The following is a 26,881-nucleotide window of genomic DNA, read 5'->3' on the forward strand; positions in this document are numbered from 1 at the left end:
TAAGAAAAACACAGCACCCCCTGAACACCTGAGACCGCCCACTGACTGCAGAATTCCCAGGATACTTGAAGGAAGACGTCATCGATAAGCAAAGAGCTTGCCTGCCCTGTGCCACCCTCTTTTTCTCCACTGGACCCTGCAGCACTGAGCCTTATCCGGTGGGCCACTATGACCCCCAGCTTGCCACAGATGGTGCTTGCCTAGACTTTGTGGACCGTGTGATTCTTACCATTGACCTTTATGCCTGAACCTTCTCCCAGGGTACCCTTCACCCTCTCTGTCAATCATGGAAAGGACTTCAGCAGAAGGATGAACAGAGACAGCCTCCTGCCCATCAACATCTCTGAGTCAGCAGAGTTCCCAGCTCAGCTGCTGCATGCTCTGAGTAAGACTTCACCTCCCTGAGCCACACCTACCATCCCCTTCCACACCATCCATTTAAACAGGATGCAGACCTGGGCCTCCGCTGCCCGGGGTGCAGGCAGACTAAACCGGAGGGCATGAGCAGGGCTTGGGCTCCTCTGAATACAGGGGAGGGTGTGTGTGTGTGTGTGTGTGCGTGTGTGTGTGTTTGGTGAGTCTGTGTGTGTGTTCGGTATTGAGGCGATCACAGGCGACCAGGACCCAAAGGTTCATTTAATCTGTTAAGGCAGCACTTGTAGAGTCAGAGCCCAGGCCCTCGGCCCCCTGCCCCAGCTGCAGGCATCTTCCTCCCTGCTCCCAGCTCACTCACGGGGTCCAGCCCAGGTAGGCATGGGCTGTGTACCAGAAGCTCGTAATAGCCTCCCAGGGCTGACAACGATGGAAGGCAGAAGTGTGCAGCCCAAGAGTAATAGGAATCATGAAAAGGAGTAGCCGGCTTCCATGTGGGAAGAGACGGGGGTTGGACGGGGCGTGAGGGGGGTGTGTGTGGAGTGGGAATTAGGAGCCAGATGTGTGCCGGGTGACCCTGGGCCGGGGTCCCACGCAGAAGATATTTCCACAGGAAGATGGGTTGCTCTCCCTGCAGGGGCCCGGCCCCAGAGCTCCCATCTGCTCCACACATCAGGCTCTAGCTAATTCTGTTCTGGAGGGAAAGGTGGCCTAGAGAGCAGCCATCGGCCTCCCAGCCTCACCCGTGGAGGTGCTGAGGTCCAGAGAAGCTACATGCCCAGGTCATGGGCACACAGCCGAGGGGCAGAGCTGGGGCATGACTCGCGGCTGTGGAGGAAGCTCCTGTAGCCTCCCCACCACCCTGGTGCTCTATCACATCCCTTCCCGATTCCACCACCCCTTCCACTCTGCCCTCCCAGACGCCATCCCTTTCCTCCGTTCCTGACCAGCTGGCCTCCGGCTGGGCTGCTTTCTCTCCGGATCCCAGGACCCCAGAAATTCCCAATGTGTTGGGAGACAGAGGCAGAGGTCACGTGGGATATACAAATGTCTGGGTTGAGACAAGGAAGGCAAGACATCGTCCTCCTTGGCCATCACTGCTGCTACAGAGACCCCACTCAAAGTCTTGGCCCCATTCATCTTAATCCTGAAAAGAGCTGACTGCATGTTTGCACACAGCCTGCACTGCCCAGGGTGAGTGCACAGAGGGGTTACAGACCCCCAGTGTCTTGCCTTCCTGCCCTGGGTTCCACTGTGTCTCCCAAAAAAAGACATGTTGACGTCCTAGCCACCCCCGCCCTGCCAAGGACCTCAGAATGTGAGCTTACTTGGAAATAGAGTCTTTACAGAGATAATCAAGTTAAAATGAGGTCATTAATGTGAGTCCCAATCCAGTACGACTGGTGACCTTATGAAAACGGGAAACCTGGGCCAAGACAGGCGCTCAGAAGACGATGTGAAAACACTCATGGAGGGAGGCAGGTGAGGCGGCAGGTTCCAGGGATTTGTCTACAAGCCAAGGAGCACCTCACGCTGCCAGAAGCCGGGAGGAAAGCATGACACGGCTTCTTCCCTAGAGCCTTCTGATGGAGTGTGGCCCTGCCAACACCTTGATCTTGGATTTCTGGCCTCCTGAACCGCGAGACAATAAATTCCCCATGTTTTTACCCACCCAGGGTGTTATGGAAGCCCCAGGAAACTCACATGCTTCCCCACCCTTGTGGTCTTCCTGGGCTGCCTGCCATACCCGAAGCTTCGTGTCCACAGCAGATGACGGAAGGTTGAGTTTTGTTAACAAGACACAGAGGATGAGCTGAGTCATGTATCTTGTGCATCGAAAATGCTCCCGGACCGTGTCTAGGAACTCAAACTGGACCCTGCAGGGTCCCCAGCATCCCCCCCGCAACTCCTCCTGTCAAGAAGGCTCCCCAGAAAGTCTCAGTCATCATGCAACTCTCAGTGTTGCTGGGCAAGGGAGACCTTCTGGACTGATGTCCCTGGTCTGTGGTCAGCCGGGTAAAGATTCCAAACAAGCAGGACAGCTTGAAGGGGCAGGAGGCTTCCTCCAACCACCCCAAACATTTGTTAGGAGAACAAATACCAGCTCAACAAGGATCGAAGAGATTGCTAAGTCACGGAGAGAACAGTTTGACAACGCAGCACACGGATAAAGCCAACTGGAAAGCTGAGGCCGGGCTCCAATTCCTCCTAAATGGAATAAATAAACTGACAAGGAGGGAAAGTCCAAATGGGATGGGAGAGCAAAGCAAACACGTGTGGGCAGATCGGGGAGGCTGAGAAAAGCCACACTCTGTAAAACAACAGTGTCTCAGGGAAGCGGAGAGGGAAGGATAGAAGGACAGGAAAGGAGAGAGAGAGAGCTGTCCTGGGACTGGAGGAAACGTCTGGCCAGTAAGTCCACACGTGCCAGAGTGCTGACAACCTTGCGACACTTTAGACATCAAAACAATAGGAATATAAATAGGAATCATAATAATCTGTTGTCGATTTATCCAGCTTAAAATTTATTTCCTTAAAGCTGCCTTTTATTAAAGGTTTCCCCTGTGCCATGCATTGTTTAAAGCATTCTGCATGATATGATCATTTCATCCTGTACAATTCGATGAATTAGATTTTTACTCCCATTCCACAGGAATCTGAGGATGATAGATGACTTGCTCAAGGTCACCCCACTAGTAAGTGAGGGAGCTGGGATTCAAAGCCAAGCTGGCCTGGTTCCCACACCCAAGCGCTTTCCCACTGCACCACGTGACACATGCGCTTTGCTGAAACGTACCTTCTAGAAATCTCCTCTAAGAAAGTAACCACATCTGTGCATAAACATTTACATCAAAGGATGCCTAACTGCAGTATAAAAACAGTGGCCAAAAGGCAAACGTGCCACAGTCATGAAACAGTTAAAGGGTGGCCCATGACGGAATATTACTCAGTGAAAATGATCTTCTATAAGTAAACTTAAAGACACGGAAGAAAACATCCAAAGCGACATTAAGTGGAAAATTCCAGTTAAAAACTGTTCATCAAGTATGATGAACCCCCTTATTTAAAAAAGGGAACACACACACAGAGTCACATACACATGAAAACACACTCAAACACACACACACGGGAAAGAACTTCAGGGGATATATCCTAAAATGTTGATGGGATTTCTGGTAACTGTCTTCCTCTATTCTAATAGTTTCCTAATTCTCTAAAATGGACATATTTTAGAACAGCTACTTATTTCATAATCGTACAACAATGTCGTACGTTATAACTACTTCTGAAAGGACCCCCAAAGCTTCAGCTGTCATCTTTTCTGTTTCCCACTGACCAGACGCAGGAAAGAGCAGACTTTGAGTAACCCCAGCCAGCAATGTGGTACTTCTTTGGCCCTGATCTTAACCTAGGAAAAGCCCAAACTCTTGAATTAAGGAGACGAATGGTTTGCATTTCTGATTAGATAAAATGACCAGATATGTGAACTAAGCCTGGTGATTTAAGAGAGGATGAAACAAGGACCATGTTTAGAAGCAGAGGGGGATGAGGACACCAGGCAGAGGGGGACTGCCACTTACTGCGTCTCGTAAATGACAACTGTGCTGTTCAATTCCAGCAAGAAAGGTGAAAAGCACTGAAAAGAGGGGTAGAGGGGGAGAAGGGGAATTGTTTATAAATAAACAAGAAGGCAGTGTGAAGTAGTGGTTAGGAACACAGACTCCAGAACCAGAAAAGAGTGATTCCAAGCTCGGCCACCACTTCCTAGCCATTTAACCTTGGGCACCTTAGGTGGTCATTCCACAGGTACTAACCGAGCAAGCGCCACGTGCTGCAGAGCATCTCAGGTGCTAGAGATACGGCAGTGCAGCAAGGATACAGAAAAGCCCTACACTCCATGGGATCTGTTAATACTAGGGAGAGTAAGAAAATACATTAGAAAAACAAGTGAAATATACAGTTTCTCAGATGATCTTAGGAGCAATGTAGGAAAACCTGTCCGAGCCTCAGCTGCCTTGTCTGCAAAATGGAATGGAAGTAAAGCAGCTATTTCCTGAACTTGGGAGATTTCCTGAGATCGCGCGTAAAGTACTGAGCGTGGTTCCCAGTTCAATCAACATTAACGGTCCCCATTCTTTTGAGATTAAGAGTCAAATCTACTCTTCTACTCTGAGTGACGACACAAGAGTATCATGAGAAATGATTGCTACCATTCAGAAATTGCAGAAGCAAAGGGGATTCAACCCCATGTGACGAGGGAAAATTAAACCAACCACATGGTGGTATTGGGTTTCCTAATGGCTAAAACAAAGAGCAAAATTCTCCTTGCCTTTGGTTGTATCCAACCTCGTAAGAAGTCAGAGGAATCCCTGACCTTCTTTTGATAAAGGTAATATCTGTTCTTTGGTTTCTCCTACTTCAGGATAGAGTTTAACGAAAGACACAAGATCTGGGGAGTTTCACCTGCTCCTGTGTCTCCTAAGGATGCTACATAGCAAACTGTTCTTGCAGAGGCCAGGACGAAAGGAGGCTGTTTGCTCCTCTAAGCGCACACATTCCCAGGGCCATTTGGGAGTCATGAGATCATTAAAGACTCAAATGGGGTTCTCCAAAAGCCAGGTGGAGGCCTTTCCTGGTGGCGCAGTCGTTGAGAGTCCGCCTGCCGATGCAGGGGACACGTGTTCGTGCCCCGGTCTGGGAAGATCCCACATGCCGCGGAGCGGCTGTGCCCGTGAGCCATGGCCACTGAGCCTGCGCGTCTGGAGCCTGTGCTCCGCAACGCGAGAGGCCACAACAGTGAGAGGCCCGCGTACCGCAAAAAACAAACAAACAAACAAACAAAAAAAACAAAAGCCAGGTGGAGCCAGATGACAGAGCACAATGCAGCCTCCCACCCAGGTGTTAGGGATGAACCCCCAGAAATCAAGGGTGCTTCTGATCCATGCCCTGACCACTGTCCAATGGCCAATGATTCCCCAGGAGAAGAAGGAAAGAGATGCCATCTTGGTTAGGCAGAAGGAAAAGCTTTCCAGAAGTCATGCTTCAGAAGCCGCGGACTCCAGCCTCCTGGAGAGGAAAGAAGTCATCAGAGGCCAGAAAAGGGCGCGAAGAGATAGATGTGTGAATTTGTACGTGCACATGCCAGCCAATGCTTGTGCGAGAATGTTTTAAGTAATGGGATGCAAGGCTTTAATCAGATGGATTATCCTGGGGCTTCACAAACCAATGGTTTATTTTTTGTGCCCCTCAGAGGGGCTCAGGGATTTGTTCGCACTTGACACCAAAGAAGGTAACTTGCGATGCTTTTCCTCATCTGTACGAAACCAGGTTTGGCACAGCCCTGTAAACTCAGGAGCTGGAAGTGTTAGGTTTTTCTCGGAAGCCCCGCTCCTATACCGAAGGGAGTCCTTCCTTTCCTGAGTAATGGGATGGCAACAAAACAGCAGAACAGGTACCCGATGCTAATTCAGAGAAACACTTCAGGAAGGCAGCATCTCAAACACTACAACCTACAAAGCAGTACCCATGAGATGGAGCAAAGGGTTAAACTGGGAACAGATGAGGAGACCGCCAAGGGGAGTTTCCAGAAAGTTCAAAGAATGCTCTGAAGGGGAAATAACATAAACCAAAAACAGCAAAAGGGAAGAGGAGCCATGAGGGGACGTAATAGAGCCTTTCCCCCAAACCACGATGCCCTGGAGTGGGGGAGGAAGCTGCTGAGTTGCAGCTTCTGTTACTGCTCTGCATAGACTTTCTCCCTCCCAGGCATCAGTCAAGCCCCCAAGGCTCCGTGTCTTTCCCAGCTCTGTGCCTCCGTCTGCGCCATCCAGAGCTACCTGCTAACTCTCTTGCCCAATCCAGGGGGTTTCCTCATCACCCACCAGCAGTCTTTGGGACTCCAACTGCCCTCTGTGGGTAACAGTCCCATGGCCTTAATCATTTCTAGCTTGAGTTGTGTTTAGTTGGGGATGTCTTATCTCCCCAGATATAACATGAGTTCATGGAGGTGAGGAACCGTGAATTTCTGTATTTCCCATCAGCAAGGACATGATGCCTTACGACATCAGGTGCTCGCGAGCTATGGCTGGATGAGTGGTCTTTTCAGCACCGGAGTTTATGCCCATTTAGGTCACCGACCTGAGTTCGTTTTTCAGCTTAGATAAAAGAAGTATAGTGAACATTCTAGTTTTCTTTCTCTTGTGCTCTTGGCCACAGCACACACAGAGTTCAGGCTGGAAAGTCAGCTCTTTCTGAGGGTCTTAGGAACCCAACAAGGTCAATGGCATGTCTCCCTTCCCAGGTCTTAGGAACCCAGCAAGGTCAATGGCATGTCTCCCTTCCCGGGTCTTAGGAACCCAACAAGGTCAATGGCATGTCTCCCTTCCCGGGTCTTAGGAACCCAACAAGGTCAATGGCGTGTCTCCCTTCCCGGACTTGGATTGTTCCTTCTATTGACAGGTTTCTTTTTCTTACACTTTCTTCTCTCACTTGTCCATCAATTCTTTCCAGTCCTACTTCCAAAACAGATCCCAAATCTTCTGGCTCCTTAGCACCCCCTCACGACCACAGAATCTAGGCCTCCATTCTCTCTTGCCCGCTGTATTGGCAACTGACTTGTCTCACTGTCTTTGCAGCCTGCCCCTGACAAAGCACGCAGAGCAGCCTTTTACAAATGTTGAGCAGATGACACTATTCCCTGCTCCAAAACGTCCAATGGCTTCCCAATACTCTCGCAGGGGAAAAGCTCTGGCTTCCCACCATATTTGGAGGGGGGCGTGGCTTCTAATTACACACCTCAACTCATCACAGGAATACATTCTGTAAGTGGTCTACCAGGCCTTACACGATCTAGCGGGCCTCTCTCACTCTCTGTCCCAGCCACACAAGCCTTCTGCTGTGTCATGAACATAACGATCTAAAACACCCTCTCCCAAAAGAATTTGAAAAAGAATAGATACATGTACGTGTATGACTGAGTCATTTTGCTGTACCCTGAAACTAATGCAACATTGTTGATCAGCTATGCTCCAATATAAAATAAAAAAGTAAAAAAAAAATACCCTCTCCCACTGTCTATCACATCACTTGATTTTATTATCCATCCTGGCACTAATCCCCATAGGAAAATTTCATTTGCCTATCTATCTATCTATCTATCTATCTATCTATCTATCTATCTATCCATCCATCTATCCATCCATCCACTTGTTCGTTTCTGCATTGAAGACTGTTTCCAGTGGAATCTAAGCTCCTTGAGAGCAGAGGGTTGACCTTTCTCGTTCTGTGCTCTGTCTCCTGCACCAACAACAGTGTCCCAGCACATAGCAGGAGCTAACTAAATATTTCTGGATAGAATGCTCTTTTTGGACACTGATGTAAGAATCACCTGCCGGCAGAGCCAAGACTTTATAGTTCTGGCCAGGAATGAAGCAGCTGCTTTTTCAAGTTACCCAGCTGAAATTTCCCATGGAAAAAAAACGCAGCTTTAAAGATACACTCAACCGAGACAGATCCATCAGTGCTGGAAAAGCCTTGCCAAATTCTGGGACCCCTCATGCCGCTGGCGTTCAGTTCAGTGTGACCAACGTTTCTTACGCACTGTATTAGTTCCTGGTGGATACAGTTAGAATCTTTAAAGGCACCTGGGCAGATGAGGAAAGGTGGTGTCTGTGGGCAACACATGAGTTGTAGAGTTAGGGAGCTCTGGTTGCTGATCAAGGCTCTGTTGGGCAAGCGGCTGAACTTCCCTGAGCCTCAGTTTCCTCATCTGTGAAATGGGGGAAATTATGTCTATCTTGCCGAGTGGCTAAGGGGATGGGATTGTGCACTAAAGCAACAAGCACAGTATAATACCCAGTGTCATGACCCCACATGCAAACAAACAAGCCAATAAATCCTGAACAAATCTTCAAAAATCATCACATTCAGAACCTCCTCTTGGATCAGAAACTTGTTCTCTATCTGCCTAGGATTTAAGGATCTGAATCTTCACCATTTCAGATATTCCTAAGGCCTTCATTGTTTAAACTTGGGTTCAGCTTGGAAAAGGCAGAGAATTAAAGGGAAAAAGCTCACACAAACCAGGACCTGCATGTGTACCATGAGGATCTCACCTTCTGAATGTAAGAGGCACAGCTTGGGGGGTGCGTTCTTAGAGAAGAGCCTCAGATCTGCACTTGGGGAAAAGAGCTGAGCCAGGGATGGTCGCCTTTCCACGGCAGGCATGCTCCGGGCTCCCTGAGCTACACAGGGCATGTGGGGAAGGTGAGAGTACCCCAACCAGACCTCACCATGCTTCCCCAAACTGCGTGCAGAATTCATCTCATGCCCGTCTACTCTGGTGAAGACCCTCACTGGATTGTTACCCAAAGACAAAGACCAGGGATGGTGCCGAACGTGCCCTAAACTCAGCAAGACACAGAGTCTCGTGGGGACACGTAAACCTGTCCTCTTCATCCTAAGGGGGTGCTCCGTGAGGCCTGCTTATTTGTCACTCATGAGTCTGCCCTTTGATCACTGCTTCTCTACCACCCCGCCACACACACACTCACAGAAGCTCGATAATTTGGGGCTGAATGCTCAGCCCACAGGCCTGTGCTCTGAGAAGGGCCGCACCTTTGTTGAAAGGGTAGTGCTCTGAAGTTACGTGCCGCGTGACATGACCATACTCAACGGTCCCCAACTAATGAACTAGCATGAACTTCTGACTCCAGTTGGGCCAATCAGATCTCACCCTAAGGAATCTGAAACGGGAGCCCTGGGAGAGTCCGTTGGTAGGCCTAGAATGAGAAGTGGGGAAGCGGGGTTCAGAGGCAGAGAGAACAGGGCCATGTGGTCCTGTAGACAGAGGAGTGCCTCCAGGCTCCTGGGTTAGTCTCTTATGAAGCGTGGCTACAGTTCCTGCCCTTGGATTCCCTAAGATGGCACAGTATCTGGTTATTTCCCCCTTTGGGTTAATTAATAATATCATGATAGTGTCAGCTAACATGTATTGAACCTTGACCATGTTCCAGACTCTCTGAGTCTACATGCTGTAACTTAGTTAGTCTTTCCAAACAATGTAATATCTTTTTACACTTAAGGGAACTGACTGAATCTTAGCAATACTGTCGAGATCTCACAGCTAAGACGAAGCGGAGATGGGATTTAAAACCAGGCTGAGGCCCTATTTTAATTACAATAATATGCAGCTAACAGAACAGTTCTATCTACAATAAGCCCTTGCTATGGGGCAGGCACTGTGCCAAGTGGTCTGAGTTATATTACCATTATCTCCACCGAGGCTTAAATGTTTCACTTGGATTCTTAAGAACTTTGAAGGGATTCCCATTTCAGGATGGCGGACTGAGTACCCACTTCAATTCTCCTCCTCCTCCTGTATCAAGTCCATCCATACAACAGAAAACACATTAAAACTCCCTTCCTGTTTTCCAGCCTAGGCAGTTATACATTGCCTAGGCTGGAAAACAGGAAGAGAGGCTTTCATTGGCTAGGAACTGTAAGGAATCCCTAAAAGAAGGTACACGTTCACAAAGCCACAGATAATGTAAGAAGCTGAAGCCAAGCACTGAATCCACGTGCAAGGAACGTAGAAGAATCTGCCCGGGAAGATAACCTGGCAGTAAGAATAACCAACCACCCTCCGAGGAAAACCAGCACCACGGAAAGAAACAGCAAACTCTACTACCGGAACAACTCAACCCCCAGGAGGCAGTTAAGAGAGTGAAGAGAAAAGGACCTTGAACATTGCATAATCTCAAAGATATAAGGCGATGCATCCACACAACAAGAACAGGGGTGTTTCAAGGGTATTTGCATAATGATGAGACAGTAAACGATAAGGCAGGGGAGGTCATCTATGAGCTCTGCAACCAGATCCACGACGCTGCTGGGAGGGAAGTTCCGTTTCGCAGATGCAGATATAATGGTGTAGACAGAGGAGAATGAGAGCAAGTAGCTGGAGGCAAACTCGGGGGATGGCCTTGCAGGAGGGATGAGGAACCCACATCAACGTAACCTCAAGTTTCCTGTACCACATCTTGAATGCCTCATGCCTGTCCGCTCCCAGCATGCTGTCCCATCCGCCCCTCACGTGAGCTTACACCCCAGACGACGTCATCAGAAACAGGTAAAGGAACACACTGATGCTTCCAAGATACAGCTGTAACATTTCTTCCCACGGTGCCCCTGAAGGCTCCCTCCCCAACTCTCAGTGCTGTAGCGTGTCTTTTTTTTTTTTTTTTTTGTAGCATGTCTTTTAAGGAACATTTTCCCAGACTGACTTGGAGGAGAGCTGCCTACCAAAAAGGACAATGTGCTATTAGCATCAGAATATACCAGCTTCAAACCTAACACATAGAAAAGAAACTTACAGTTACCAAAGGAGAAGGGGGAGGAGGGATAAATTAGGAGTTTGGGATTAAAATATACACACTATTATATATAAAATAGATAAGCAACAAGGACCTACTGAACAGCACAGGGAACTATACTCAATATTTTGTAATAACCTATAAGGGAAAAGGATCTGGAATTGAATATATATATATATATATATATATATATATATATATATATATATATATACACACATATTTATATACGTATAACTGAATCACTTTGCTGTACACCTGAAACTAACACAACACTGTAAATCAACTGTATTTCAATAAAAAATTTAAAAAAGAACCCAGATATAAATGCTTCAGCTCATCTCTTGCCCCACTCCTTGAGTTAAAAGCAGAAGCCATTGCTGAGGGTGACGGCTGTGTGATGCAGGGTCGGGGGATGGGGGATGGAGCCTACCTGTTGTCAGGAATGACTTCAGTTCCACCTGTAGGATATGAACAGAGAGCCCTGTGGGTTTCTGCTTCCACTGCTTTTTGCAGGGCTTGTCTCTGTCTCCGACGGGGAATCCCCAACAGTGACTCGTGCAGAACGAGACCCCCCCACACCTGCCCACACCACCATCCAGCCCCCCCCCCCCACACCCCGCCCCGGGGAACCACCATCCCGGGCCCTACGTCTGGTCGGCACGGCTCTCTCCATCATAGCTTCCAACCGCACTCAGGGCACTCAGCAGTCCGGAGAATCCCAAACCCAAAGGCTTAGAGGCACACGCACTTAGCCACGGGCACTGGACATCCAGCCCCAGCACGACTGCCAGCATCCACAGGGATAACTTCTTGTAACGAGAAACCCAGGGACTGCGACCGTTCCGCATGGTCCACTTTACGATTTGGGAACATGTGGTTGGCAATACAACTGTTTCAGACCTCACTAGTTTCTTCAGACCTTGATTTTCAGCTTCCTTCTCTGACCCCCACTCCTCTGCCCTCCTGCAAGCCCTGGCTCCCTAACAGGAAAACAGCAAGGAAACAACTGCCTTCTGCCAAGGAGGCCCATTGGTTGAAGCGGGTCCTCAGGGTGGGCCTCTTGGGAGCACTGTCGTCCTAAGCCTGGCGCTTGGGTGGATCCCCGGACCCGAGAGGGAAGAAAGGTGCTGACTTTCCCATGGAGCCATCGGTGCTGGACATCAACGGCAGACCTGCTCCGTAACTGCACCAAGAGCAGGGCCTCTTACTGGTACGCAAGTTCCCAGGGAGAACCAGGGCAGGAAATCTGATCACGCATAGACCACAAACACTTCCGCACTCTGCAAGCACTGTGGATGCCATGCCCTGCAGCCTGGGATGGAGCTGTCTCTTGGGGGCAGTTGGGGGGGAATTCATGAGATGACCTGTACAAAGGTACCTGCACAGGGACTTCCCTGCCAATCCAGTGGTTAGGACTCCGCACTTCCACTGCAGGGGGTGAGGGTTCGATCCCTGGTCGGGGAACTAAGATCCCACATGCCACACGGTGTGGCCAAAATAAAATAAAAAATTAAAAGGTACCTGCACAGCATTCAGGCCCTAGGAATACTGGTCTCTGTCCCTCTCTCTCTGCCCTGCTCCCTGCCCTCACCCTCAACACCGCCTTCAGGAGATGGAGTTGAGCTGCACCTAGGAATCTGCTGAGCACCTGTGATCTGCCTTCCTGGTCTCCACTTTCCGAGGCAGATGCCGGATGAGTAGGGAGAAGGAGATTCAGCTCAGATGAGCTGAGCAGCCCTCAGAGCAAGGGCCGACAGCCCCCGCCTCATGACAGTTAGACTTCCTGGACTTTACGATGATGTGAAAGTGATACGCGTTCAGTAGAAACCGTACTTGGTGGATCTCAAATTTTGATCGTTTTCCCTGGCCAGGCTATGTGCGTAGAGCCTCTCTCGTGATGCCGCCCGCAATCACGATACGCTTTCAGCCATTCTGTGCTCAGATGGCCATTCGGTTTTTCACTTGCGGTACAGTATTCAATACATTACATGAGATATTCGACACTTTATTATAAAGCAGGCTTTGTGTGAGAGAATTCTGCTCCCCTGCAGGCTGATGGAAGTGTTCTGAGCACATTTCAGGTAGGCGGGGCTAAGCTGTGATGTTTGCTAGGTGAGGTGTATTCAATGCATTTTCGACCAACAATATTTTCAACTTATAATGGGTTTATGGGGACCTCACTGAATGGGACAGATGCCACGGCAAAGCCACAGAGGGGCAGGGACAGTGCAGAGGGGGGTTCCACAGTGAGGTCTTTGTTGAGCAGAGACCTTCGAGATGACACAGAATGTTCTCTTTGGTTCCCTTGCCTCCACCAAGGGGGATTCCTGCATTCTACCAGGCCAAGTCGCTGGAGGGCATGCCAGGCGTCTGTCTAGGTCACTGTCACACACACTCTTCTTATCTGTGCTAACCTTCGTGACCTTGCACGTGACTCTCTATAGGGGTCCACTACAAGCAAAAGAGGGTCTGTGGAATCTGGTAATTTTCAGGAGACTTTGAAATACACACACACACACACACACACACACACACACACACACACACAATCCATAGGAATCATCAATAGATGGATCTGATGCCCAGAATCTGGGACCCGCCAGGTGCCTCAGAAAACTCAGCATCTGTCCACAACCCGCTTTGAGCCAATGAAAACGTCTGTGAGCAAGCAGCCCCCTCTGGAGAAAGTCACCATCACAGTTTTAAATTTTCTGGGGTACAACTCCAAAAGCCACTTTCATTTTTGATCCGGAATGAAATCAAGTTTCGATGGAAATGTATAGAAAATGCAAACAGGTTGGGAGATCCTCCCACGGCCAACTGATCTCTCAGCATTGTTGCTATGCTGGTCCCTGTTTCCCTACAGCCAGAGCCACGCTAATCCATGACCTGTCACCTATCCCCCCAGCCCGTCCTGTCCTTCATCTCCCCTGGAGCCAGCACTGGTCAGAGTAACCAGTGACCAAGTCTGGCTTGATCAAGTCCCCCCTGCATTTCATTCATTTATTCGCTCATTAATTCATTCTTCCATCCATCCAACCAACAGTCTTTTTCCCATTGAACAACTATTTCGGAAAAGCTACCTCCCATATTGAACCAGAGTGATTTTTTTTTTTTTTTTTTTTTTTTGCGGTACGTGGGTCTCTCACTGTTGTGGCCCCTCTCGTTGCGGAGCACAGGCTCCGGACGCGCAGGCCCAGTGGCCATGGCTCACGGGCCCAGCCGCTCCGTGGCATGTGGGATCTTCCCGGACCGGGGCATGAACCTGCGTCCCCTGCATCGGCAGGCGGACTCTCAACCACTGCGCCACCAGGGAAGCCCCAGAGTGATCTTTTTTTAAAACAAAAGACTGACTGTACCCTCCCCTGTGCCACCTCCACTGGCTCCTGCTGCCCTTGAGGTTGGGAGGGGGCTCAGTGTGGGCCCTCCTTCCTCCCATCTCCCTGGACACATCACTCCACGCGGCTCCCCGTGAACCACAACCTGGGCGGCTTTCGGTTCTTTTACCCCCGGTTTCCCTCACCTGGGACCCTCTTTCCATCTGCACCTTCACCTGGAACTCTCTTCCCCCCATCTCCTCCTACTTTCACCCACGATTACAAATCACGTCACAGGCCATCAGAAAACCTCCCACGAAATTGCTGGGAACTGAGTCTCTCCCTCCACATTGGCTGCTCTTGGAAGAATTTCCCTTTCCATCTCTGTCCCAGCCTCTGCTCGCTCTCTCTCTTTAGGCAGGAGTCACAGACATCACTGTACCACAGGAAAACACATGATAAACAACCCCTAACCCTTTTAGTAAAAGGGTTTAGTTCCCCCCATAGTAAAAAATCAGACCTTCTCTAATGGCTCCATCCTTGACTGTGCCTCTGTTGAGAGGTCCCCCAAGAATTCAGGAGACTTTCTGCAGACAGACGGTAACTTAATACAGCAGCCCCAAAAGGAGATGTAAACACGGAAGGGGGACTGGGAAGAGACATTCCTGATTCGTACAAGAGCCAAAAAGTAAAAGGGAAATGTCAGAGGTTTAGAGTGACAATCTGAGGTCTCTCTACCAGTAACCCAACTCCAATTCAACTTGATTTCCTAGACTCGCGAATAGACCACAGTCTACAATAGCTTTCTCTCTTGTTCTTGCTGTCTCTCTTTCTTCTTCTCTCTCTTTTTCCCTCCTTTTCTCTCTCTTTTCCCCTCCCTCTCTCTCTCTTTCTCTCTCTCTCTCTCACACACACACAAACACACACATACACATGCACCATAAGACAAGTACATGGAATAAATACACTGAAGGTTTCCTTGATGGTCATTTAAATGCTAAGAAAGAGAGAGAAAAAGAAAGAATGGGAGTGAGTTATGAAAAGCAACGTTTCCCCCATTTTAATCCCCAGTCATCAAAAGTCTTAGATACTTTTTTAAAAAGCTCCACAAAAGCAATGGTAGAATGAATTCGAACATGAAGGCATCCTAGACCTGAGCTATAATCTACACTAGGATACTAATGCAGTTCCTTTTGGAAAAACTATCCTCGACTCAAGCACTATGCAGATGTATTTTGGAAGGAAGGTCCAGGGGGAGATACGGAGAGAAGCAGCAGGCAGACACCTCCTCATAGCTGTACAGCACCTGAGGTTACTCTGGGGACATTCCCTCCCTCCCACTGTGTGTGGGGTTGTCAGGACAGGACACACCTTGAGATGCCCTCCCTGCAGTGGATGCAAGAGGGACTCCGGCTCTACTGGTCCTTGACAAGATGGAAACAAGGAACCACCTCCCTCTGCATGCAGATGTGGGATGCGATGCCGGGTCAGGGATGGGTGGGCCCTAGGACGTTGAAACCAGCCCCCCTGGGTCACAGGGACCTTCTAGGTCCCTGAACTCCCAGCTCAGAGCCTGTTCCACGATACCACACAGCGATTTTAGGAGGTGCTCACCAAACCCTGGGGCTGCTAAAAGCAGACCCAGTCAAGCTGCCCATACTTGTCTTTCCCAATCACTCTGTCTACAAGGACTCCTCCTTCCCCAAACCCCCAAAGCCTCTGGGGTCCCTGCCACTCACGTGCCACATACCAGACATATCTTGCCACATCCTACGGTCTATTTCCTTGCAGGTCTGTCCCGACTTCCAACTGCAAGGCTCTTGAAGACAGGACTTAGCCTTCTTGGTCTTCGCACTCTATACGGTACCCGGGTACCCAGCATGGTAATTAAGAAGAGTCAAGAGAGGCAGGAGGCCCCCTTCAAATAACACTTTCGTTAAGCAGATAAGAAAAACATCTAACAGATGTGTTATGTTTTTTAAAGGCCCCCTTCTAAATTCCAACGAAGTTACTTAACAAGGACCTGATGTCTATTCTCTTTCTGCTGGTATCTGGGCCCATCGAAAACAGGATGTGAAAAAAATGCCGAGGAGCTCACTGAGCAGGAGGGACTCATAGAGGACAAGAGTGGACAGTAGATGGCAGTCTGTCCCTGTGTCAGGAGTGGTCACAGACACAACACACAGTGCAGCGGGGAGAAGCAGCGCTTAAAAGCCTCGGGCAGACGCACCTCCCCCCTTTGGGCTGACTACAGCCAAGAGCAGGGCTACTTCTGGAAAGCACACACACCTGCACATCCGCCCAGACCTAACACCTGTACATCACGCCCCTTCCCCAAACTCTCTCTGGGAAGAACCAATGGCTCCCATCACAACGGGCTCTGAGCATCCTTCACAAGAGGCTTGGTCAGGCCTTGGGAACTCAGGGATGAGAAAAAGTGAAGGCAGTTCATGGACCCTCCAGCCTGCTTCTGGTCCAGAGGATTCCCCAGCATTATTCACACCAACACACAACATTCCATCCAGGAACCCTGTGCTTGAACTTCCGTGCTCACACGGCCCCTCCCTAGAGCACAATGATGTAACTGGCCCATTGCCCTCACCAGCTCCTAGACCCTGGAGCTCAGAGCTCAGCGTTCATCTCTGCATCTTCTCCAGCATCGAGCACAGGGCCTGAGACTTGGCAGCACCAATAGGATGCTTAATGAACAATCTTTAAACATGTGTTTTCTGAATGTCTAGAGATAGGTGGCCCTAATTCATGTGCAGTGACACCCAATTTTCCCATGACCAAAACCCACATTTGCAGAAGGACCTGGCAGACTAAGACACAGGGGAGAAGGGGGTCTCTAAAGAGATCAAGAACAGGCTTTCCTAGTGGGCCGGCAGTGAGCTTCATGACATCAGCCTCGGGACAGGCCGAAATGGGACACAGAGAACACGTATGGCTCTGGACCCTTGGGAAGGAGTATCACTTCTCTGAGCCCAGCCTCTCACCGCTGGACTCCCTGATAACTCACCTGTCATGCATTCACTCACCCAACACATATCAAGGTGTTGAGGACACAGAGATGAAAAGACCAGGTCCCTTTCTCTGCAGAGCCCGTCTTCTAGCGAGAAGACAGAATACCTGGTGGTGTAACACAGGGATACCGAGAGGGAGCCCCAGGCTCCCTGGAGGATGCAGAGAGGCTTCCAGGAGAAGGTAATGGTGAAGCAAAGATGTGAAGGATGCTTTCAATATCCCTGGTGAAGAAGGGAGAGCTTTCTAAGCCCAATATACACACAGAATAAGCCCTCCGTGACCATCTCAAATTCAAGAACAGATGTATATTTCTGCTACTCCTACCCTCTTGCAATCAGAGGACGTTGCCCTCTACATTCAAGCCCCTTATCAATCCATCCATCCAGGCTTTTCTACTAGCCCTCGATTCCCATAATTCCTGATGAGTCAGGAAATTACTGATGGGGGATCATCTAAGCCAGGAGCCTTTCACTCTCCATGGAGCAGAGACTCCCCAAATTGCACAGTGAGGCTCTGGGACAGTCTGGGGTGGAGCCTGGTATCTCTGTTCATAGTTCAGGATCCTTCTGATTTCACTCACCAAATTCAGCTACCCAAAGGGAATTTTATCCCACATAAACCTTTCCCTGTGCTTTCAACTCCCAATCCGAGACCTGCCACCAATCTGGCAAGCTTGCTTCTTCAGCACTTCATGAACATGCACTCCTCCATGTGTTCAAGAACTTATCTGGCATCATGTAACTTCATTTCCTCCTCCACCCCCTCCACATCTCTGCACATAAGTCCTCCAGAGGAGCAGGGATACCCAGAAATGCCAGGCATGGGCCACGGTGAGGCTTAGGGAGCAGCAGAGTCATGGAATATGTGAACTGGCAGGGTCCTTTTGACTTTCCAGTGAATCCCATTCCCTCTTTTTCCGGAAGAGGAAACAGAGGCCCGTGGAGGGAGAAGGCTTTGCTCAAGGTCGCACAGCTAGTTTGAGTCCTTTGCAAAGAGTGGTGAGGTGAGCAGTTTGGGGAGCAAAAGCTGGGTGTCAGGAGAGCTGGGCTCCTTCCCAATTACAGGACGCACATGTTGGGAAACAGCTGATTTCCAGAGCTGCACTTTCCCTCTTGGACCCAGTGGAAGCAGGGGATGGATGTCCCCCATGATCCATCAGGAGTAGATCTGCTAGACACAGAATGGAAATAATCCCAGACTGAGATCTTGAACTATATTCCCTGAGGGATGGTTTGGAGCCAGAGGGGGAGGATATTTTTAAATGCCAGGGGCTCAGACCTAAAAACAGAGGGGGGGCAGGGCAAGACCGGTCTATCATAAAAAAAAAATGATAATAATAGGGCTATGTCCTCTTACAAAGAAGGAAAGCATCACCCTACACGTGGAATGTTGTTTTAAACAAAGCAAACACATATCTTTTGAGCACAATTTCACAGGCATGAGGTTAATGCTGTCCATTTATTAGCACATTGCAAATACTTTCCAGCAACAGAACCAAGTCATTCTCATTCATTGCTTTGAAGATGTATGTGTGGTAGTGGTGACGGGAAAGTCAGTGGAGGGAGAAAAAACAAGAGCCTTCAGTCACACGCTTCAGAGATGGTGGCAACATGCACCCAACACCTCTGGCTTCCCTACTTCTGGTATTGCCCAGAAGGGCATGCAGCTAGCAAGTGCCAGGACTGGAAGACTCTAAAACTGCTCTGCTTTGCATCAAACAGAGCCTGGGGACCCCAGTCCTTGGTAGCAACTCCTGCCTTCAACCTCTCAGCAAGAAATACATGGCCCCTGTATACATGGAGGGAGTTCCCTAGCCTTTCAAGGAAAGCCATTTTCCAAATTCTGAAGAGCCCTCACATTCTCCATTCTCTTTTACTTTGATTCTGTGCAACCCTCACCACAGGACTCAAGAACCCTGGGACCCACCACCTCTCGTGGGCAAGTGCATCAAAACCAGATGTCCAGCTCCAATCTTACAGAGTTTACAAGGAGGCAATTGTGACTTAAATCAACACCCCCATTCTGGAAGGGCAGATTCCCTTGTCAACAGGACGGGAAGTAAAGGGGGAGGGCGTTGGGAGCTAAGACAGATCTGACACATGCTTTCCAGCAGGTGGCCAGAAAGCCTCAGCATTTGTCTTGCACGTGAAAATGAACCTTCCGGTGGAGCAGGTTACCCTGTGGGGTGACAGACTTTGGAGAGGGCTATCAAGCAATCTCCCATCTGGATGACATCACAGAATGCAGAAACAGAACCTGATTGGCAGGTGATGGACTTGGGATAGTCACAGGCTTCAGGCTAGAATGTCAGCACATCGAGATCTAGCTGTGTACCCGTAAACATCCCCCTTAACCTCACATAACCTCAGTCTCCCCACCTGCAAAAGAGATTATTTGGGGCACTGGGATAACACCATGTGATATTTACAGTAATGCCTGGCGCCCAGTAAGTACTCAAATACTAACTATCATCATCATCAGTCATCTTCAAGGGGGGTCCTTCTCTTAGTCAGAAACACTAATAGGCGTTCATGTGGAAGCTGGATGACTAGCATCGGGTCTACCAGAAAGCCAAACCCCACCCCTTAGAACTCTGTACACACTGTGCAGGCGAAGCCAACTTCAAGAGTATTCTTGGCCAAAAACAAAACTCTATGGCAAATTCTTTGCATGCCTTTCTGCCTTTGACTCAGCCATTCCCCAAAGATAAAAACAGGAGCTCATTGAGGGTGTGCCAAGATGCACTCCAAGCAAAGCATATTAGCGCTGAGCGAGTAGGAGGATGGGGCTACTGGAGAATCCTCAGATGGCGCAGTTGGAATGGAACTTTGAGATCCTCTAGTTCAAGGTCTTCATTTACAGATGGGTACGTCAGGGCCTGGAGAGACCATCCAGGGTCACACAACAGCAACCTATTAGTGACAGAACTCAGGGGCAAGCTTGGTGCCCCACCTCTAAGTCAGCAGGCTTTCTGCTGCCCCAGGCTGTTGAAGATGACCTGGGCCTGGGATCTTTTGAGATCAGTAAGCTGCCATGTATGCCTACAGCTCTGGTCTTGAATGAGAAAGAAGCTCAACCCTCTCAAAAAATCTCTGACTGAACAAGATCCATAGAAGACCGGGGGCTCAACCAAAGTCTCTCCTGGAGACGCTGCTGAAAAGTGAGCAATCACAACAGACCACACCAAAGCTCGCGTCAAAATCCTTCTCCAGCGAAACCACACGGACAGGCAGAGGTTAGTCCTGCAGGGATGCCCAGAGCCACAGACAGCCTCTGGTGGTTCCCAGTTAGGACTGCTTGAGAAGGACCATGGCGCAGATGTGGACACGAGACAGCCAACGCATCCTCACCACCCAGAGGTGCGTGCACACTTAGCCCCTTGGTATTTTTAGGTAGAAGGAAAGGCTGACTTACGGAAAACTGTCAACAACACGAGAAGACTTTAAAGATCTTGGTCCCTCTACATGTGCGTTCATAGGTGCTAAAATGAGTCCTCTGAAAAGCTGCCTTTGCCCAGCCTTGATTTTAATAGAAATCTGCTCAGGCAAGAATGGGGTTCTATCTGCACTGGCCTCAGACTTCCTAAAAGCTCACACATCCTCCATCCCCAAACACAAACGGTCTGAAAAAAAGCTGCTCCCAATTTCTTCCACAGGCTGGCTCTTCCTCAAGACACAATACGGCGGCGGTCCAGTCTGAACCAGGTGCCCATATACCTGCCGCCCACAACACAAGCTCTAGGAATGCCTCCTGCCCAGCCAGGGCCCCTCCTGTGCTCTTGTGTCCCCCAGCACACACACAGCCCTGCTCTCCTCTCTCTCTGCACACACCTATCCACGCACAAAGTACATCCACAGAGCTTATCAACAGCACCACACGGGTCTTAGGCTGGTCTCCGGTAGATTTGGTCCTTCTCCAACAAACTCAATTTTAAAGAAAACTAAATGGAAAACCCTAGCAAGGGTCATGAGTTCAGCATCCCCCCCCCCGAAACTGCCTCATTAAAGAGCAGCTGGTGGGGTTGGGAAGCAGGGTGGGGGGTTTGAAGGATCTTCTGTGTCGGCCCGACTCCCCGCTCTCATTCCCGCCAACACTGGATTTACATTCCTCACAGTTGGGGTGGGAGTACTGGAACTGCTCAGGAAACAGTCTGGAGAAGCCCGAAGCAGGGGCTGCCTGCTGCATTCGCCGTCCTGGATGGAGGGGGAGGCCTGCACATCTGATCTGTCTGGGAGGGGAGCTGCGGAGATGGGAAATGTTATGTAATTAAATTCTGCTGGCCTGTCCCGCCTGGGGAATGTGAGAGCCATCAACAGTGACCTCTTCCAATCAACTTAATTGGCCCAATCTCGCCAAGAAAAGCAGCAGAATTGGTTTAGTGCCTCATGGAAATAGCTTAGCGCCTGACTATTTATGGCCAGTGAACTCAAGGATGGATGGGAGCCTGACTCTGAGCCAGCAGTTCACAGCATGTGCTGACTTCTGGGAGGACTCGGAGGCTTGGGTGGGTTTCCTGGTCCCTCTTTTTTGTTTGGTCTCCACTTTTGTCTCTGGGGAAGCGGCTGCACCCACTTGCTGCATTGGGTGTCTGCAAAGACCCAAAGCCCATGCCCTCTTCTCACGGGCAGGCTCTTGCCTGCCAAGGACGCGTAGCCCAGAGAAAAACAGACCTTCGTAGTAACCCGGGCTGGCTGGACTTTGTTCTTCTTTTATTCTAACACGCCGAAGACATGACTATTTTCTCTGTCCTCAAATCACATTTCTTTAGGCGTTGTGGCCTGCAGAAAAGGGAAACGTCTGCGTTGGATAGTTACTAATATTGATTTGTGGACCACCTTTCTTCTGAATGGTTCAAAGACCTGTTAGGAAAACAGGTTGCCATCAACAGTAATCCAGGCTTGGCTGCCTCCATTTTATGGGTGAGTAAACTGAGGCAGTTCTAGAAAGTTCTGTTTGCACCACGGGTGAGCAGTAGACACTCAGCGGGCATCCAGACTGTTTTCCCAACTTGCCCTGTAAAGAGAAGGAGGTCCAGGACCCATTTCTACAACGGTTCACATCCATGCTAGCTCCTGTGTTCAACTTGGCGTCACCTTCGAGTAAAGCTTTGTACCCCTAAACACACCAAGCTTTGAAGGGGAGGGAAGCAGAGTGAATTTTCCTTCTCATTGAGTCATGGCAGACAACGCCATTTTACACAGAGAAACAATGGAGGATCAGAGAGATTAAAAAATTTTCCTGAGGTCACCCTGCTCCAAAGTGGCAGAACTGGACTAGAACCGAGCCATTCCCAATGGGAAACCTTCCATCTCCACCACGCCATCCTCTGAGACACTGCCGCAAGATCCTCTGACCAAGGGTCAGACCCTCCATCAACACTCTTACACAGATGAATCTCCCCTACAAATAAGGCAGAACCTCAAAATGGCACAGACATCATTTCAGGAAATCAAAAGTGTCATGGGTCAAACAGATGAGGTTTCTTCCCCCCAGACATATGCCCTCACACGAACAGACCTAATAAAGGAGGTTCCTGGTCAGCAGGTGTGTGTGGCCAACGCATACCCCTCCCCCTGCTCTGTCCCAGTTACCTCCCCAGCTCTTGCTGGTATGAACCCAACCAACATCACATGCCCCTCCCTCCCCAAATGCTTCCTAATAAACCTGCAACCCTTCTTTTATCTGTACCTTTTAAACTTTGATACACATCTTAGCATCCAAGATGATTTTCATCCTTCCTCGGCCACAAAGAATTCCTGCAAAAACATACATTCCACTTCCTGTCCTCCAAGCTAGAGACAGCATACACGTCCTTCCAGTCCTCCAAGCTAGCCTCCCCCCAGTCACTTCACTCCAGACCCACGGCGTGTCTGCATGCATACACGCATACACGCACGCGCACACACACACGTTAGCTTTAAACTCACAGCCCAGAAGTCATCAAAGATTAACAAACACTCCCAACCTGCATCTTCCTGGCATCTTCCTGATCACTGCCTCGCCCCTTCTCCAGCTCCATGTATGAAGCCGTGTCCCTGCCATGCTCTCAGAAACTCGAGCCTCTAGTGTATGCGCACCTGCATTCTGACCTGGCTTGCTGCACCCCCCATTCCCAGCCCACACCCCCTACAAGAAACAGGAACAGCCCTCAGCTCCCTTCCCAACACACAAAACTACCCATCACCCCTATCTTTCTGCGCCCTTTTTACAAAACCACAGGTACATTTCAAATCAGCTTCCCTTTGGCCTCCGAGATCCATAAACATCTCTAGAAACTGAATTATAGTTCTTGAAAAAACCTCGACTAGCACCGAGCTCTCCTCGTTTCTCCTGGCAAAACTGCGGCAGTCCGCTGAGCCCTGGGAAGAAATTGTTCCAGGGCACCATGCCACGCCCCAGTACCCAGCAATGGGCTGAGCGTCCAGTGGGCATTCCAGTTCTTATTTCTTAAATAAGAAACCCATTATACAATATAATACTATGTGCATCCCTGCCACTTGGCATGCAAAACACATTTCTCCACTCTCTCAGATCTCACTCGCACACATCCCCAGCCGGTACCAACACACAGAGGACTTTTCCCCTTAAATGTACATCCCTCATCCTAAGCCTTCTCCAATTCCCTCCCCTCTGGTGAGGGGCCGGGGTGGGGCGGGGGGAGGGGGGGAGTATCCTTCTCTGCAGATGCCCCATCTCTCTGTAATGCGTCTGAGCCCACACTTTTCTGTTCCCCACGTACCCCAATGCCCTCCTGGCCAAATTTCCTAGCACTCACTCATAAAGTTCACACTCTGCTCTTTGCAGATAATCTTCCCTCCCCATCCTTCGGTAATCCGCAGGCGCCTAGGCTAACCTTCCACACACGCCCCCCACACGGGCGCCCTCCCATGCCACACCCACTCCGTGTGTCAGTGCCGGCGCGCACAAGCCATCTGCTGCAACACACCGTACCTCTCCCGCTCCGACACCCTTCGCAGGCACAGATTTCTCATCAGCTACACCTCTGTTCCCACATGCTCTCACCTGCTGCCCGTGCTAGAGAGCCTCAGAAACACACACCTCCACCTGTCCACAGAGCAGGGGGCGCTCCCGCACTCTGGCCGTCCCCCTTGCACACCCTCATGCAGACACTTTCCAAAAAACCTCTTTCCCTGACCAAACAGAGCGCCCAGGGGTCCTGATCGCCCTCCTCAGGCCGGCAGACCCGTTCACACAGAGCCACAGCCTCCACTTCCAGCTACAAAACAGTCCACACCAGCACAGAGCCCTACACGCTCCTTCCTGCAACCCCGCAGACTTCCTACTCTCCCCCAACACCGTTCAGAGCTTGGTTTCTTTTCATCTCCTCCTCTCCCAACGCCAAACCCAGGTCTGAGCATTTGAGCCCAAGGCAGAGGCGGTTGGATTTGATCCCCTGAATCCCACCCTTCCACCTTCTTTGTGTCGGGGGCGGGAGGGGGGCAGGCTGAGGACACGGGAGGACTTCTCAGTGCCGGGAAAACAGAACCGATTGCAAAGTTCCTTCCCGTTCCAACTTTCTCCATCCTGACATTGGGGGCAGAGGGTTTAGATGTGTCCCTGGCTCTCCGTTCTGCAGAGCGGGAGAGGACATCTCCTCATTAAAGAGCACTTGCCCAGCACAGCCCTTAAGCGACTAGGGTCTCGGGGTGACACCCACCCCCTTTTAGCCCGCCCTCCCCCCCGCCAGCTCCCGCCCCCTGCTCCTCGGCGCACATAAACAAGTCCAAGACGTGTAGTCGCCAGCTCTCCAACTCCGAGCTCAGCGCTAGGGCTGCGTCCAGGCAGCTGCCTGCACTGAGACTCTGAACGTGCCGCCCGCCGCCAGAGGTCGAGACCGGGCTGTCTAGTTCGGTGTTTCCTCCACCTGGAAGCCCCCGGCCACGGATCCAACGAGACGGATCCTTACTAGTCAGCAGCCCTCACCCGGTGCGGCTCGGGGGTCTCAGTGCTGTACCTTTGAGGAACGCAGCAGCCAAAGTCCCCCAAAGAAGCAGCGTCTCCTCGCCGCGCACCCACTCGCGCCCGAAAGCCACAAGCAGAGTCCCCTCCCCCACCCCAGGCCCGCCTTTCCCGAACCTTCAACTCCCAGGCGTTCCAAATTCCCTTGGCAGTGTGAGTCAACTACCCCGAGCTCTAGCTCAGGGGCCACGGAGAAATTGGGTCCTTGAGGGTCCTCTGAAGTCCGACCTAGCTACGCCGGGCCCCGGGCCTCCCAGCCTCCCGGTACCTCCGATTCCTAGAGCTGGCCCGGAGGAACCGCGAGGAGCTCCCCAGGGACCGCTCGGCCCCCGTGTCCGCCGCTCCCGGCGGCGACCCAGACGCGCGGGCCGCGCGCACGGCTCCAGCATCTGCGCAGAGACCCAGGGTGGGGTGGCCGCCGGCCAGGATGAGCCCGGGGTGCGGGGCTGCTTCCGAGAAAGCTTTGAGCGGCGGCAGGGGGACTCCAGCAGGTAGCCACTCCACGCACGGAGTCTCAACTCCCGAAACTGGGAAGCGACTCTCCGCGGGGGCCGGAGCTCTGCGTCCCCTCCCCCCGCAGCTCCCGCCCGGCCCGGGAGGGGGAGGAGAGCGGAGAGCTTGGCGAGGTGGCGAGCGGGGCGCGGGGGGCGCGTGCGGGGAACGGCGGCGGCACCCTCGCTTCCCCGCCGCCCCGGATACGACAGCCACCCCCTTTTGTTACGGGATGCGCGAGGAGCCTTCTCTGCGGGAGTAGACGGCTGCGTTGGTGAGGGGCCGGCGGTTTTCCGAAGCCCTTTCCTGCCCTTCCGTCGTCCTCCTTTCCCCTCGCCTCCGCGCGCCCCCCCCCCGCCCTTTCCAATCCCGGTCCCTTAAACCTGATCACTTTCCCAGATATTGGGCGGTTTCTCCAGCAGCCGAGGCACGGGAGGGAGGAGGTGGGGAGGAGTGTCCGTTCGCGGGGGCGGGCGGGTGGCTGTGATCGCACCTCGGCCTGGGCAGATCCGGGCGCAAACTTCGGGAAGGCACGAGCGGGGGAAGAGTGCGGGAGCGCGGCGCGATGGGGTGAGGGCGGGGTGCGGACCGGGCTGCGCGCAGGTCCCCGGCCCCGAACCTGCCCGCCCAGCGTGCCCGCCTCCGCTTACCGTGGCAGAAGTGACCATGGCATCCGTGTGACTGTTTCCAGGGACGTCGACATGAAGAGAAAGGTGGACGCGAGCTCGGTCATTCAAAGTCTCTCCCACCCCGCCGCCGCCGCCAGCCCCCAGCAGGGGACAAAAAGAGAAGGAGAAAGGAGAGGGAAGAAAGTAGTTGCGCCGGGCTCTCTCGGGGGCCTCGCGCGGAGCTGCTACGGTGGGGAGAGGAGCGTTCAACTCTGAGTCCCGTGAACAGAATCTGCGCGGTTATAACCAGCCAACCCGGCCAGATGGCTCCGCGCTCAGCGCCTTAACCCCTTCGGCGCCGCGCCGCCCGCCCCCGCGCCCGGCCGGCCGCGCAAGCCTGCGCCCCAGCGCCCCTCCGGCTGGGGCCGGGGGCCACTGGGGGCACCGGGTCATTTCCCCTGTCCTTTCTTAAATAAAAATATCCCCAACCTCCAAGTTGGTAGTATGCTTCAGTTTGCCCCTCCATCTCCGATTTTTCCATCTCCAAGAAAAAACGAAATGTTTAACTTTTCACGGCGCTTTACACATTCATGCCTTTAGTCTGTCTTATTTGTTCTTCTCCTTAAAAAATCTCTTTTTGATCTTCTTTTTGCTTTTCATTTAAGGTTTTTCTTTACAAAGAAGAAGGGCCTTTCTTGCCCCTTGCCTCGGG

The 26,881-nt window shown here is 51.2% G+C and overlaps 1 protein-coding gene and 1 long non-coding RNA gene across 4 annotated transcripts in view; one reads left to right on the forward strand and one right to left on the reverse strand.

Annotated features, from left to right (window-relative positions):
• NTF3 (neurotrophin 3) overlaps positions 1-26,345 on the reverse strand; it is a 65,842-nt gene extending 39,497 nt beyond the window's left edge. The window contains exon 1 of one of the 3 annotated variants that reach the window (XM_033867164.2): positions 26,212-26,345. In XM_033867164.2, coding sequence (XP_033723055.1) covers positions 26,212-26,229 — 18 coding nt within the window. In that variant the 5' untranslated portion in view covers positions 26,230-26,345. Of the gene's footprint in view, positions 1-25,186; positions 25,310-25,337; positions 25,476-26,211 lie in introns of those variants that run through there. The other 2 variants (XM_073789129.1, XM_073789128.1) reach the window with 2 other exon arrangements.
• Positions 25,421-26,664, forward strand: LOC117314304 (uncharacterized). Its single transcript, XR_004529066.2, has 2 exons — positions 25,421-25,560; positions 26,253-26,664. It is a non-coding gene; the product is annotated as an uncharacterized lncRNA (long non-coding RNA).
• Positions 26,665-26,881: the final 217 nt, after the last annotated feature.

Source organism: Tursiops truncatus, chromosome 11 (assembly GCF_011762595.2).
Source record: "Tursiops truncatus isolate mTurTru1 chromosome 11, mTurTru1.mat.Y, whole genome shotgun sequence".
In the NCBI taxonomy this organism is placed as follows: Eukaryota; Metazoa; Chordata; class Mammalia; order Artiodactyla; family Delphinidae; genus Tursiops; species Tursiops truncatus.